Source organism: Melampsora larici-populina (assembly GCF_000204055.1).
Source record: "Melampsora larici-populina 98AG31 unplaced genomic scaffold MELLAscaffold_27, whole genome shotgun sequence".
Classification (NCBI taxonomy): Eukaryota; Fungi; Basidiomycota; class Pucciniomycetes; order Pucciniales; family Melampsoraceae; genus Melampsora; species Melampsora laricis-populina.
Window position 1 is genome coordinate 594,161 of NW_006768791.1, and position 16,317 is coordinate 610,477.

The 16,317-nt window shown below is 43.4% G+C and overlaps 2 protein-coding genes across 2 annotated transcripts; both read right to left on the bottom strand.

Moving 5' to 3' along the window:
• Positions 1-4,283: 4,283 nt before the first annotated feature.
• On the bottom strand, positions 4,284-6,829 carry MELLADRAFT_64604 (uncharacterized protein; the record flags this gene model as incomplete). The annotated part of the gene is made up of 4 exons (XM_007411881.1): positions 4,284-4,372; positions 4,424-4,533; positions 4,556-6,629; positions 6,706-6,829. 4 exons carry the CDS (start codon positions 6,827-6,829, stop codon positions 4,284-4,286), a joined length of 2,397 nt encoding a protein of 798 aa, XP_007411943.1.
• A 1,914-nt stretch (positions 6,830-8,743) lies between these two features.
• Positions 8,744-13,607, bottom strand: MELLADRAFT_88525 (uncharacterized protein; the record flags this gene model as incomplete). Its single annotated transcript, XM_007411880.1, has 5 exons — positions 8,744-8,859; positions 8,939-12,560; positions 12,630-12,888; positions 12,961-13,197; positions 13,276-13,607. The coding sequence occupies 5 exons, from the start codon at positions 13,605-13,607 to the stop codon at positions 8,744-8,746; spliced, it is 4,566 nt and encodes a 1,521-aa protein (XP_007411942.1).
• Positions 13,608-16,317: the final 2,710 nt, after the last annotated feature.

Below are 16,317 nucleotides of genomic sequence, written 5' to 3' on the forward strand. Positions count from 1 at the left end.
ATTAGAACGTGTAGCTTGCCTTACAGAGGAATCTGTCATACAGAGAAATCTTCTTGGTAGGGCAAACTTTGTTTGTAGCATCTACAGATGGCTTGAGTTCATTCCCTGTCTGTACGGGAAAATCCTTTTGGAAAGTCATACGAGGTCTGTTAGAAACACCGCTGAAGATCTCTTCCATAAAAAGCCTGTTGAATCATGAAGTATGCTTTGGAGACCGTAGAGTATAATTACATTGTTTTACTCACGGTGGACAGAGGATGGGTCTTCTCTGGCTCACGGCTTGTATCCCCGTGAGTTGAGTGGAAGAGAAGCCCTCCTCAGGTTCTTTGTTATCACCCCGGAGGAGCAGGCTAGACCCGGAGATAGACGTCTATCACCGGGGGCCTGCTCTTCCGGGGCATACCCCCACACCACCACCTAGTAGAAACAAAACCCCTATTGAGTAGTGGTTACAAAGAACCATAGGAGTGTCACTCCTACTTTGGGAACACTTACATGTCAAGAATGAAAGTCATTATTAATCTTGACATGTTAAAATTGTGTTATCCCAAACTCACTTACACACCACACCCGAGAGTAATGCATCAAAGATCAGCCAGATGAGTGATTCCTTACGTGAAGAATTGCGCTGGATTTGACTCAAGAGTGGTGCGATCTGGTGTGATTAGAAGATGTCGCAAACTCGAAGCCCTTGTCGCAGTGCAAAACCCAGTGTTGCATGCCAAATATACACATGTAACACATCGGGGCCGATGCAGCGACAAACTGTCGCAACCGTGGTTGCAACGGGCATTTGCTCACGGTGTGAAGAACGTGCGGGCATGCCCGCCACAGCTTAATCATGAAACAACTTAAGTTCCCATTGTCACAACAATTTTAGTAATGTTTGCACAGGATTCACTGCTTGCCATGTTTCCTCATGTCTTGGAATTCAAAAATGGGCTCTTTGTGATCTCCTCAGCTCAAAATCATTGTGGACACCACTTTATACATACTTGGTAATTACTAATCACATATTTGTTGTACAAAAAATATTGAGTACAACCGTTGATAATTTTTGAGGCAAGCCTCATACTTAGACCATTTCACAAACTGCTTTTGTTAACAAGCTGTATTTGATTTGGGGAGCAGACCATCCCCACCTCAAGATTTTTAAAGAACTTGAGTATCTCTACAAAACCGTCCCCTTTTATATTTGAAGAAAGTTTGGTAATAAGGTAGTTGAGAAGAAGTTCAAATATGATTTGCAGGGGAGAGGAAAAGGAGAGACACTTCAGGATTATGTGGTATTTTGACTGTATATTGTTGGTTTGGTTAGTAAGGTTTGGGCAGAGATTTATCTAGGGTTGTTTAGTAGCTACAAAAGTTTTTAACATTTATTTTTTTTGGTTGTTTGTCTTTTTTCTTTTATCCAAATTTTGTATTGCCGCTAGCCACCCTGTAGGGTGTGTTTCATCTTTTATTCAAAGTAATTATATACCCGGGGCTTACGCCTTGGGATTTGCACCAAATACAGGTATTGCCTTTGGCAATCTAGTTTAAACAAGTAGTGAGTTTAACAGTCCCATTTCAGATTCCATTCTCTTATGGAAGAGCCGCAAGTGAAATGAAATAAGAAATTGATTGGGCTAGGAACAAAACTGTGATCCCAATCCTTATCTCTTCACCTACCAGGAGGAGGTAGCAAAACGCCTCGAGTCTGTTCTTCCACCTAAAGTACCTAGTCTTCTACAAGACCCAATACCCTATGCGTGGTGTGGGGAGGGCCCCAGAGGGCGGTAGATCTCGAAATTGTCTAAATAAGACCTATTTCAAGAAACCGCCCGTGGGGTGAGAACATACTTGAGAAGTTCGACTTCTCAACCCGGGAGGTGGGTGGGTTTTTTTACTTTTTATAAGAAGGTAAACTTTTGAGGAAGTCGACTTGCTGAGGAAGTGTGAGTGCTACAAGGGTGAAGTTTTAGATGAATGGTGAGGAAAAATTTTCTCATCTTCTAAAACATCTAAAATCACTCTCTGTGAAGGCCAGTCCAACCGTGAAGCTGACCTTTCACGTGTGTGATCCTCTCTTGCACGCTCCACTTCTCTCTCTCCCATTTCTAATGGACTACGGTGTACAGCCGCAAGCTATTGAACACCAACAATTTTTGTAAAGTTGTTCAATTTTGGATTGCTATAGTTCATTTTGTAGCCCTCTTGATACTGATCATTTATCACACAAATGTGGTCTCTTTCTGAAACAATCAAAGGTAAGCTTGGGTTGCACGGCTCCAAGACTGACATGCAATTCAAAAGGCGCAACAGCGCCAAAAAAACACTGAATTTACATTTTTTTGGGCAGTAACAGAACAGATGTTGTTGTGGCCCAAAAAAACTGTTGATTTGACACATCTTCTTGCATGCCGGGTCAGGCCGCAACCTCGAAATCAATTTTTTGGTGTGGTGCAGTCAGAAAAACCGGAATGCACGCGCATTGCAGCACACAACACCTGTGTTCCAGGCCCATGGTTGGTGACACCAGGTAATACACTTGGGATAGTGTTGTGTTACTCATGATGGTAAAGTGATCTTGAAATTATGAAATACATTCTGCTACATTTCCCTCCAAACAAGTGCTAACAAACACTGCCGGCATATTTGGCTCAGAGAAAAACGTCCGAGGAGTCCTTGGATGGCACCCCCGAGGAAAAGGCCCCCCGAGGGCTAATGCCGTTGCCTCGAATTGGATCCTCGGATGGGGGTTAACTCGGAGTCAGAATCCGAGGAATCCTCAGATTTTTGGCTCCGAGCCAAATATGCTGGCTGTGAAATGTGTCCTTCTTGGGTGATCTTTGAACAAGCATAGGCTCCAGCATCCTATGTGGATTGACCTCAGTGGAGCCCACCTTATGACTTTGGCCCCCGCCGCTCAATCTGGCTAGTACTTATAAAATATTGACACAGCTGACTTCCTTCATGCCGGCGGGAATAACATTATTAAGGTGTTGAGGCTAGTTATAAAATTGGGTGCTTGTGTGTTGAGTATCATACATTAATACTTTGACGCATGTCTTTTGAGTAGATAAATCAAGTTATATTTCCTTTAAAGTTGTGTCACTTTGCCCCTTCAATAAAGATCCTTTATTGTAGGTTTTAGAAGAGCAGTCTATAGACATTACTTCTCGTTATCTTTAGTAGTTTATCCTCTTCAAGCTCTAAATTCCCCTTGTTGGGTGATTAGTTCTACAGCACCTGACCAGATTCTCTTACTTGGGATCATCACAGAAGGGTCATATCAAACATTAACCAGAGGAATTATTATGGACAAATCATCTGGTAGGAAAATGGGTACAGCCCAATCTGCCAGCCAAGCATTTCAAACATTCTACCACCAAAAGAGTACATTGGGTATAAGTCCTCATCCCGGCTCTAAGGGTGGCTTTCATATGTGATGTGATCATGATTTCAATACTTGCTTTGACCAGTCCTCACCAGATCTTGAGCCTATGATGAGTGCGGCTGAGATCCATGGTGTCCTGATCAGTGAATGGAACATGGTTTTCATGCTCTCAATCCATTGAATGGTGTTGAAAAGTATCTAGAAAGGTTCATAATAGTGGTCATATTGCATGCAGTGCAGTTTTTAGAAGAGCAGAAGGAGAATTCAAACAATAATCAAAAGATACTGCAGTGAATTAAGGTGCAGCAGGGGGGTAAGCAAGTTTAGAGAGTGAACATGTGACACAAGTGATAGCTTCACTTCACATTTTTCATGTTTTCTGGTACACATTGATGCAACCTGGAACACAAAAGGACATCAGAAAAGGAAAATTGAACAGAGTTTAAAGAAGAATTGGTATAGTGGGTAGTGTCTAAAAGTGTGTAATGTCGGGCCGGTTAGTACAGCCAAAAAGCTGATTTATCAAAAACTCCATTGGATGAAAAGAACTTTCTCTACTGTAAAAATTGTTAAAAACAACATGTTCAATACAATTTTGGATTCCTATCGATGTGAGGATTCCAAATCTGCCCTCGGCTTCAAAATTGGATCAATTTTGTGGGCTTCATGAACTTTTTTCTCAAAATACCCAATTTCACATGTTTAGGCACTACCCACCATATCCCCAGGTTTTTTTACAGTGTGATTGAAATGAGATGATTGGGATCAGGTAGTGGTATTTGATGAATACTCTTGGTTATGATTTGATCTATTCTTCATGTAGTCATCATGATCTTTTTATTCAGTACCCTGATATACTGAAGGTGAATCTGGTACTTCATTCAGGTCAAACAGATAAGCCTTCTCAATGTGAAGATTGTGCAGTGTTTGGGAAGGCAATTGATCCATTTGGTGTGGAAGTGATCTGTGGGAATTTTTGTTTGGGTCTAAAGTCTATGTTTCAATTTAGTGAACTCCAAAGTAAAAATCCAATAAAAAACTCACCCAATGCTGCAGGACTGGAGCCGGTGGTAAGATAGGGTCCTTGGTACTCTGGACTTAAATTTGTTTGCATTGCAATAGATTGCTTTGAAGTTAGATTTCTTCTCTGGTATCTGTGTTTTGTTTGGGACTTACTTGATAGACAATAGTATTTCTTCAATTTCTGATGGCTCATCATCTACTACATAAAAAGCCTTTGTCCTAGACTTTTTTGGCCATCCTTTATCAAAGAAACTTTTCTCATGGAAAACTTTCCTTCTTTTTGAAGACTTCTTGATTTTGGAGACTCTTGTACTTGTATGATGTTGAGAATTACCTGAGTCCTGCTGGGATTTTAGTGATTTAAAAGGAGTTATGGCCTCTTGTTCTTTTGATAATACATCTGACACAATTGTAAATTCATTGGATTGTGGTGTTCCTAATAATTGAGTCTTCTTTGGAGCAAGTCTTTTTGACTCTGCGTTTTTACTTACTGTTGATTTCCCTGTATTATTCCCTTTTTCTGATCTATTCCATAAGAAAGCCCCATGTAGCTCACCATTAGAGTATAGCTCTTTCAAGTGAGCAAATGCCTTTCTTTTAAAAGTATTGTATTTATCATTTATTGAATCCTGGCCTCTGGAGAATTCTTTGGCACTTTCAAAAACAATTTCAGTCAACTGAGACTTTCTGTCAGATTCAATGACACAGCTTTGCTTCCAACCAGGAATGATTTTACAAGTGACAGGATTCCTGTCTTGTACACCTTCTGAAAGCAAAGCCCAAACCATTTGATTGTAGAAATTGTTAAGCTTATCAGATGCCAGAAGATGCTCCTCATAGACTTGTCCCAGTCCAAAATGCAGCCATCTCCACCGAATTTCTTTATTTTTACTGTGATGATTTGACCTGAATTTTGTCAAAGCCCAATAGTATCTCATTGATTGTGCTGTTGTTACTCTTTTTTCAAGAGGTGTATTGGGGAAAAGACTTTCCAAAACATGGCTGAGCACATTTCCAGTCCTTCGGATGAAGAGATAGAACATAACACTGTTGTTAATAACTCTTTTACGTTCATTGTGGTCACCTCTCTTCACAATGAACTCCATTGAGGTTGTGAACATTTCACGCAGGACTGAAAGTATTTCTGGATCATCTTCATCAAGTTTTGATACTAAATCAATTGCTCTAGACATATGCTTTACTACCAGGTTGTAGGTCATTACGTTCTCTTGCTTGGCTTTTTGGAATGACCACAAGTCTTCTACTCCTTCAAGCTTTTTTGAGACCTTGTGATCCTCAGCTAGGTCTTCTTCTGAAATAACCCCAAGCTGATTTGATATCCTGTGGTCATTTCCACCAAAAATAAACCAAATTTTGTGAACTTCTCCACTGAACTGAGTGGATTTGTGGCCACATGTTTTTAAGGGATCTTCAAAAAAAGGAACTGGAGACCATGAATATCCACTCCAAGGGGTTCTGTTGATCAGGTACCTATGTATATCAATCACGCCACCTATATGATCATTGAGGATTTTTTTTTCTTTCATGTTTTGTGACCGGATTTTATCAACATTGCAAATCATGTTCTGATGTTTTAAACCATCAGCCACCAAGATTTCAAAGATTTCAAACATATGCATATAATTCCTATAGTAGACGCCATATTGTAATTGATCATCCTTTTTGAGTTGAGATGAGATAAGAAATGTTTCAAGTGAGTGATTTGAGCCATACAACAGGGTCATTGACTTCTGGAAATTCTCAAGTAATGTGTTCCATCCAATTTTTGACATTGCGTGGTCAACAAAGGGGGCAACTATTTTCCTTACTGCGTATTGATTTTTATTCTTGGACAAATGATTCAGTGTGCTTGACACTTCTGCTTCCAGACAATCCAGCTTTGGATGTTCTTTTTTTTCAGAGTGGCCTTTCAGGATCTGTATGAGTTGATGCACAAGTCTTTCTAATGGGGAAAAAGAAATGTCCAGGTCCACTTTGCTAATGCTACTTTCAATTTTTGAATCAATTTTTGAATTTGCAGTCGTCCCAAAAGGGCAGTCTTTCAAGATGGGACCTATGTAATAGTTCACTCTTTTCCCAAATATCGCACCATCTCTGTTTTGCTTAACTACTTCTTCAATTGTTCTTATGTCCCTCCAAGTCTCAAGGTTCTCATCCTGCAACAGAATTTTTTCCATTGGGCTGATTTCCCGCACAGGTTCTCTTACTTGAGATCATCAGAGAAAACTCCTATTAGTCATTATCATGAAGTTGATCTTCAGAAAACATGAAAATAATCTGACCATTTCCTATTGCAGGTGATACCGTTTCCAGTTGACTCATTCCAAGGTGGACTGGGCCACCGGGAAGCAATTTGACCGAGAGGATTGAGTGTACGAAGGCCATAATAACCACAATAACAAGCATTTTGGCTGAAAAGATATTTGTCTAGGGCAAGATGGCAAAATTGATGATGAAAAGTAGATCAGACGTGAATGTGAAATCCTGGCTTTTCGGCTAAAGAATATTTGATGCAAAGATACAGGTAATGTTTTATAGTTTTGATTCATATGATAGTGATTACGTACTACGGAGGATGGAACAAGTAGCCAACGAATACACCGGCCTAATGCGCCCGACTGCAACATGCAGCATTTGCTGAACCAGAAATTCTTTAGGGTGACCACACCGCAGCGGTTAAGTTAAATGAATGTTTGCCAATGATTGTTTCAAAGCACTGACCATTGAATATTTTCACATTCACTGCAGCACTCTGTGTAACTAGTCTCTGCTGGACATCCCCTACTAAATAGAGGTTTTCCAACGCAACACCCAGTGACCATGAGTTTAGATTGTGAAAACCCGTATACCTTGAAATACGCAATAAGCCAGGATATAATTTGAGAATGAAGCGAAGTGATGAGGCGAAGTTATCTTACACCAGCCGTTTGATTATGATCCGTCTCGTCATTGATGGCACAGAGATACAGGTAATGTTGTGAGCTATGCTGTTTTTGTAGACGCAGAAAAACAAACTATCCATCTCCTGCTCAGCATAAGGACAAACTGCAATCCGGCGTGGTTGAAGATGGTCACCGTCGACCCGGCCACTACACCTTTCTTCAATTGAGGCTGGCACTTGATAATTGCCGCGGTGTGATTCGTGAACGTCTCCCAACTAAACTTATCAAAGTGCCCTCTTCTCCTTCTGTATCGCTGCGGGTCCATCAGATGCTTGTAGATAGACTCTTGATCCTTCAGCTCGAGAAAACTTCGCTACTGCGGCATTCCTAAAGTTACACCGGCCACCCAAAGCACACCTGGCGTAAAATTCGGAAAAAGGGCCCAATTCTTGAATTTCACACTGGTTCAGTGTCTTTGGTCCGTGTGAAAAATCACTGTGTAAAAATGTCGGTGTGAAAATACCAAAGCCGGAGGTGATATAGAATCTTACACCGGAACTTTTACACAGAAAGTTGGTGTCAAAAATTCCAGCGTAAAAACCGAGACTTGCCTCCAAAAGATCAATTTAACACAGGCTGTATTCAGACCGACAATTCCAGTGTTAAATTGCCCTGCGTAAAATTGCATTCTAACACATACAAAGCGCAGTTTTACACCGCCGCAAAAAAATAACACCGACTTTCAAAAAACAGACCAAAGCGAGAAAGAAAACAAAAAACAAATGATATTCAATGATATTGTAAGATATCAAATGACATTTAATGATAGGAAAACTCTTGACAGGAAGCCTCAACGAGGGGCGAAAATGTTTATCTGGTACACTGAGTGGGCCGTGTTCTGGTGCAATCAAAATCTTGGCTAGGTGATCAGCGCTTAGCTTCCTTATTGAGACCCACTGACGACCATGACTTGATGATTGTGTATGCAAGAATTCGTAATGGGTGATCAGATTTCTTTTTTCATCAAATATGGTAAGATTTGTACAAAGTAATTGAAACGGAGTGCCTTATCATCATTCAAAGATGAGATAGAAGTCAAGGCTGAGATTCAGTTGTCAAAACAGTTCAACTCACAGTAGTCGCGGTCTTGGTGTTCAACTTTAGTGTCTGAATTAATGGGATGTTTCAAATTACATGAATGAGTATGAAGGGCAATCTTTGATTAACAAAAGTTTAGCTGACAAAGAATACAAAAACCACGTGAACAAATAATGAAACAATCTCATGAACTTATAAAAATGCATACAGACATCTACTGGCAAAGATCGAGAAATGTGAAGAAAACGCGCAGGGAAATGGGCACTAGACATTACTGAAGTGAGAGGAAAAGGATGCTCTAAGTAGATATTCTTCATCTCAAATTAGCCCTAACACTCAATCATTGAAATAGAGCTTGAAAGCCAGCTGGAATGAATTGACGACGTTTCAATTTTCCCTCAGTATGATCAGGGTGAGCATATCCCTCCTTGTCATTCGGAGCTGATTCAACATCACCTATGGAATAAGAAGAAAAGGCAAAATGGTGAACATTTGTGAGAAAGAATCTTTGAATCAGAGTATAGAACACGCTTACCCTCGTTATGCTGAGTTCGGTGAGTATATCCACCCAATCGGTCAGGATGGGTCGAGCCTTGACGATTGGTAGTAGGACGGTCTTGGTTTTGTGTGTCGCCCGTCATTTGATCCGAAGTTGATGACTGGCCATCGGTCTCCGAATCAAAGTTCCCCTTGGTAGAATTAGAATCCATGGTAGAGTTCGAAGACGGGGTTGAAGTCGAAGCTGTGGTAGAATCAGTAGCCGATGTGGAGTTGGAAGCCGGTGCTGTTGTCCCAGAGGTGGAATAGTTGTAGCTCTGACTAAATGAAGAGTCAGAAGGTGAGTTCGGAACACTTGTTTGACCTCCCGAAGAACCTTCAAAGTTGTTACCCATGAAGGACGATGAGCCGGAAATTGATGGGCTGCTTCTTCCAGCGTTTTCATTTGATACGGTATTCCCATCAGGAGAATTGTTATTGTTCATAGTCTGCGATTGAGAAAGATGGGTTGAAGCATCACTGCCATTCGAGTTTTGGCGATTTTGAGAGTTGGGCGAGGTTTCAGAAGACATTTGATCGGATCCGGAACTTGGGGTGAATTGAGCCGCGTTACCGTTGTTTCCTCCTTGTGATTGACGAGAGGAACTGAACCCATCTTGACCAGAATTACCATCCCTTGGATATCCGCCGGTATTTTGATGTCCATCCATGCCTTGACTGTGATCATCAGATGGACGGAAAATGTTCTTGACACCATCAGGGATAAATTGCTCGGCAAATCCAGGAAGGAATTGGCTTCCCCCGTTGTTCTGACGATCGCCACCTTGTTGGTAATGATCGTTGTCACCTTGATGTGGGTTTTGGAACTGACGTTGAGTGTTACCGTTGGAGTTTCCATAAGTGAAAGACGGGTGTTGGTTTTGGTCGTTCATGTTTCCCCCTTGATTCCCATTGAAAGAAGGCGATTGTTGTCGTCCTGAAGATGCACCATCGAACGAGGAACCTTGGAATTGACCTGAGTTTGCATCAGGAGAATTGTTGTTGTTCATAGTCTCCGATTGAGAAGGGTGAGTTGAAGCATCAGTGCCATTCGAGTTTTGGCGATTTTGAGAGTTGGGCGAGGTTTCAGAAGACATTTGATCGGATCCGGAACTTGGGGTGAATTGAGCTGCGTTACCGTTGTTTCCTCCTTGTGATTGACGAGAGGAACTGAACCCATCTTGACCAGAATTACCATCCCTCGGATATCCGCCGGTATTTTGATGTCCATACATGCCTTGACTGTGAGCATCAGATGGACGGAAAATGTTCTTAACACCATCAGGGATAAATCGCTCGGCGAATCCAGGGATGAATTGGCTTCCCCCGTTGTTCTGATGATCGTTGTAACCTTGTTGTTGGGCTTGGAACTGACGTTGAGTGTTGCCGTTGAAGTTTCCATCAGTGTGAGCCTGGCGTTGGTTTTGATCGTCCATGTTTCCGCGTTGGTTCCCATTGAAAGAAGGCGATTGTTGTCGTCCTGAAGATGCGCCATTGGACGAAGAACCTTGAACTTGACCTGGGATTGCATCAGAAGAATTGTTGTTGTTCATAGTCCCCGATTGAGAAGGGTGAGTTGAAGCATCAGTGCCATTCGAGTTTTGGCGATTTTGAGAGTTGGGCGAGGTTTCAGAAGACATTTGATCGGATCCGGAACTTGGGGTGAATTGAGCTGCGTTACCGTTGTTTCCTCCTTGTGATTGACGAGAGGAACTGAACCCATCTTGACCAGAATTACCATCCCTTGGATATCCGCCGGTATTTTGATGTCCATACATGCCTTGACTGTGAGCATCAGATGGACGGAAAATGTTCTTGACACCATCAGGGATCAATTGCTCGGCAAATCCAGGAAGGAATTGGCTTCCCCCGTTGTTCTGACGATCGCCACCTTGTTGTTGGTCTTGGAACTGAGGTTGAGTGTTACCGTTGGAGTTTCCATAAGTGAAAGACTGGTGTTGGTTTTGATCGTTCATATTTCCGCCTTGATTCCCATTGAAAGAAGGCGATTGTTGCCATCCTGAAGATGCGCCGTTGTCACCTTGATGTGGGTTTTGGAACTGTCGTTGAGTGTTACCGTTGGAGTTTCCATAAGTGAAAGACTGGTGTTGGTTTTGATCGTTCATGTTTCCGCCTCGATTCCCATTGAAAGAAGGCGATTGTTGCCATCCTAAAGATGCGCCGTTGCCATCTTGACTTTGGTCTTGGGACTGACGTTGAGTATTACCGTTGAAGTTTCCTTCAGTGAAAGACTGGTGTTGGTTTTGATCGTTCATGTTTCCGCCTTGATTCCCATTGAAAGAAGGCGATTGTTGCCCTCCTGAAGATGCGCCATAGGACAAAGAACCTTGGAATTGACCTGAGTTCGGTTGTCCGAAGTTTGAACCGCCAGTACCACTAAATGATTGGGAGGACTGTTGGCCGTTTTGAGTACCTTGAGCGCTTTGTGCGCCTTGAGCGTTTTGATTGCCTTGACCACTTTGATTGCCTTGACCATTTTGATTGATGTTACTATTTTGAATATTCTGGCCATTTTGAGCACCTTGACCGTTTTGAACATTCTGACCGTTTTGAGAACCTTGAGCATTCTGACCATCCCGAGCAATTTGGCCATTCTGACTACTTTGATCATCTTGGCAAGCAGAACTATCATCGGAAAGTCCTCCTCCGTAGTATTGACCATTCATGTCATAACCATCAACGGATACACCGTTAGATCGACGTAGAATATGCTTCACACCATCGGGAATGAACTGTTGCGCAAAAGGTGGAATAAACCCGGCTCCGTTTTGTTGTTGAGAATTGTACGAGTCCGATTGTGGGTTTGGACTGTTGTATCCAGATTGACCTTCGTATTGGCTTCCTTCATCATATGAACGTCTAATGATATGTTTGACCCCTTCAGGAATGAATTGCTCGGCAAAGGGTGGGATGAATCCGGCTCCGTTTTGTTGTTGAGAATTGTATGAGTCCGATTGTGAGTTTGGGTTGTTGTATTGTGATTGACCTTGGTACTGATTATATTGGTCACGTCTGATGATATGCTTAACTCCTTCAGGAATGAATTGCTCAGCAAAGGGTGGGATGAATCCGGCTCCGCCTTGTTGTTGAGAGGGGTACGAGTCATACTGGGAGTTTGGGTTGTTGTATGGTGATTGACCTTGGTACTGATCATATTGGTCACGTCTGATGATATGTTTAACTCCTTCAGGAATGAATTGCTCGGCAAAGGGTGGAATAAACCCGGCTCCGTTTTGTTGCTGCTGTCGGCCGCCTTGGTACTGGCCATTTTGATTGTTAGAGTTAGAGCCATAGTTGGAACGATAGTTGTTGTCAGATTGCTGATAGTTGTTCTGATTGTTGTATTGCTGATCATCGGAACGACGGCCAAAAGGTGAACCACCAGCACCGGAGCGTGAACCACCAGAAAGTCCGGGGATGCCACCCGATAGGCCAGGGATGCCGCCAGAGAGACCAGGGATGCCGCCAGAGAGACCAGGGATGCCGCCAGAAAGGCCGGGGATACTATCTAGGCCGGGGATTCCGCTACGAGCATTCATCTGGTGGTAGCCCATGCCCGCCATGGATTGCCAGTGGAAATCATCAAGCGCACAGGCAACCTAGAAGATAGTGTAAATATATAAGTCACATGCCAGAAGAAGAGGATCATAAGAATAAGTGGATCTCACATCGACAACTTGGTCGCCCTCATCTGCAACCAAAAATTCCATGACAATCTTTTTGTCCATAAAGCTAGACATATCAATGGCGCGCTGGTTGAGACCGCTAGACTTGAACATTTGAGTCGAGTTTCCTTGGGTCAAGTTTCCCATCGTATGATCGGAATTGATAGTTTCATTGATCATAAGCTGTGCTTGTGTCATGTTGCCAGGAGTACCGATATAGACTAAGAACGAGTCAGCGTAAGGCGAGTGGTCCATGCCGATTCTGTCATTGTACATGAAAAGAAGAGTGGTCAGCCCTATCTGCCAAACAGGACGTATGAAGCATTGAACATACATTTGATCAGTCCATGCGAGAATTACATGCGTCCCGTTCAACTTCTTGGAATCAAGGTTGAAGGAGATCGAAAATCCTCCTCGGTCAAATAGCATGGTTCCAGGTTTACTGTCGTAGGTCTCTTTGCTGATCCCGTCGTTGGAGGTAACGAAGCCAGAAGATGGCGAGTCAAAGAAAGTCTTGGTGCGACTGTCACCAGACTTGATTTGCACATAATTAGGGCCTTCGATAGGAAACCTGATGATATACGAGGTTGACAAGAGATAATTGTCAGTTAATGGGAAAAAGGTAAGGCCGAAAACCGAATGATCATACCCAAAATTGTGCGAGTCCAGCACTTTTGTTTGAACAGGACTCCCGATCACACTAACATCATCAATCAGGGACTTGAAGACTGCCTGTTGATCCGATCGGACAGCAGATCCAATGAAAGCGTTTGCACCAAATCGGCGTCTGTCATTGGCTCCATATGTGGCCGAGTCTCCAATCATGTCAGGAGCAGGGCGGGTGGAATTCGTTGTTTTCGTAGTATTCGAGTGGCCCGAGTCTGATGAATTGGATGCGCTGTAGCCACTATCGGGTGCCTTACAAATCGCAGAGGATAGCAAAGCTACCACTGCCAATGGCACAATCGGAGAGTTCAACATCTTGGAGGTTTGACCACGAAAGAAGTAAAATTGGTTATTTCCTCTGAAAAAACGTGCTGGCAATGAAAGCGGTAAGATAAGATGGAGAAACGCGTAGAAAAGTTGATTCGTGTGGATAGATAGCTATCTGGAAGATCTGAAATATGTGATGAAGGCGACTGTGAAGACAAAGGAACTGTTGTCGCTGAAGTCTGAGGATGATGACAGAGAGAGAGAGGAAAGAGCTCTTCTTATATGCAATAAACCCAACAGCGAAGAGGTTTGTACCCAATATGGTGAATGATGCGAAGATCACCACTGTCTTGCTGACAACAAACCAAGACACGATCAAGCTTGAAGGACATCTGGACCTGGGATAGAGAAAAAGGTCAATGTGCATCACCCGTCGCGGTTCCCAGGTAGTGATCGGTTGGTGTCTCCTGCGAATCAAAGCAAGTCCTGAGTCCCTCAAAGTTTCAAATTTCATTGATTTTGCTTATCTGAACCCTGTGGGCTGTAGAGAACAAGTGAGTTATTTGGCGTACCGTGGCAGTCATGTCGGACTCAAAAATAAATTCAATACGTACCATATCATAACATGCTCCTTCATGAGCTATCTCTTGGGTTGTCGCAGGCTGAGCTTTGTGGTACGCGACGTGAATGATCGTGGTTCGCGGAAATTTTCCATTTTCGTGCACTCAGGCTGGTCCAATCTCGTCCAGTCGAATTTGACAGGGAAATATTATACGGCTCCATTTGCATCATACGTTCGAACACGGTACAAGGACCAGGAGTTTGATAGCAGCACTGATGAGCTTTGAGATGCCCTTGGATGGGTTTTGGGCTTGTTGGCGCGTCGAATTACGATTCGAACCTGACATGTTACTCTGTGGTAGACCTGACTAAGGGTGGCCTCGGGTCCGGCCCCGGGCTCAATTGTCAGGCATTTTATGATTTTTTTTGGACCCCGGTATCCCCACCACCCCCCCTTGGTAGCCCAACCCCCCCTCCTTTTCACAGTCCCTGTCACAGCTAGTGAAAGCCCTACTTACCAGTGACACAAGCTGTGACAGTAATGCAGTCCAGGCTTTGCCTCTAGCTGTCCTTGAGATTAGCAAACTTAACTAAGTCCCTCGTTGAGCTCAAGCCGCTCAAACGAGGGACTTAGACGCTATCTCATTTTTTTGGCGTGAGATCAGCCGGGGCTGTTTGCCAAAAACTGGCCTCCTTATAAAACTTTTTTTATGATTTCCACATTACTGCTTGCTAATAATGAAAAACACACGCCTAATTTTTTTGTACAATCTCAGACTCTCAGCTTTGAGATAGCTTGTGTGCTTCACAAGATATGTACAAATTTGTTGAGGACTCAAAGTCGAAATTTGCAGGGATTTTGATTGGTCCGCGCCTGAAACTTCAGTTTTGGTGTGCAGTCCACAACAACAACTTTCAACTTATCTCTGGTCCAAAAAATCATATCACAATTGTGACAGGGGAGGTTGAAGAGGAGATGCAGGCGCATGTTTTTTATTATGGGGACGGAGACATGTTGAAATTGTAAAAAAAAGTTCTATAAGGAGGCCGGTTTTTGGCCAAAAGCCCCGGCCAATCTCACGCCAAAAAAACGAGATAGTAGAGACCAGGCGCTACTTTTCGTTTTTTGTTGTTACGAACTTACAATATGGGGCTTGTTTTTCACCGTTTTCGTGACTTTACGTCTTATATTCGCCCGAGACATCAAATTGACATGCATTGCGCAGTCCGATTGACGAGTTTCGAGGTTCCTTATCGACGAGGCTCGCATGGGTTTGCTGGGTTTGGGTGAGGCACGCCATCCTACGCACGGAGGGGAATGGCAGCATACACATCGCTTGGCTGGACTACGGATGCTTGGCATCCGGCAGTGAAATTTTGGAAAGTTCCCTTTCTGGACCTCGCATTTTTGTTGTTATGCAAGCCGCTCACATCTGGATTTGTACCTTTTCGCCTTGGGAAAGCAGTTCTTGTTGCACTTCTCTCGATCTCAGAGAAGTGCAACAACCTTTGCGTCGTGATATCGCCACGAAATGGTATGGCTTTTGAGCAAACCTTACGATTGGATGGCGACTCGATTTCTGTGAAAGGTCTGGGCCGGTCTGGTATATATACCGGATGCGTAGGATTGCTTGGTGGCCCATTGCCCATAGTCATCTTGGTGTGTTACCTTTTTTTTTGGAAAGTGCCTTGCTTGGCCCCCAATTGGCGTCCTGCTGACATCCACTTTCGTTAGCTATACACAATTACCTTTGACGCTATACAAAAATCCCGGTACGTTTTTGAAAGTCTCATATTTTCGAATTCATATTCTTTTGAGACTTAAGGGTTTTTGGAATGGAAACATCAGAAAAACGAAATATGTCTCAAGCCAACTGGTCTCTATCCACCAGTCTGAACGTTTCCAATTGTTTGCCCGCTCAGGTGAGCAATTACGAGGAGGTTTGGCTCGTGCGTCCTACTGTAGTTACACCACAGATGCGTCCCGCCCGTCTGCAGACGGCCTAGCCAGGCGGACGCCAGACCGCCAGCCATCGCGTAGGGGCAGGCCGTCTGCCGTTGGCCCTCACACGCGGCGTCTGGCAGACGCCTGCTGTGCTCGCCTTCAGGCGGCATTGATTGCGCCTGCTGGCCAGCTGTGATCTGCCCTCAGACGGTCAGCAGGCCAAATGGGCCGACACACATTCGGGGTGCATCC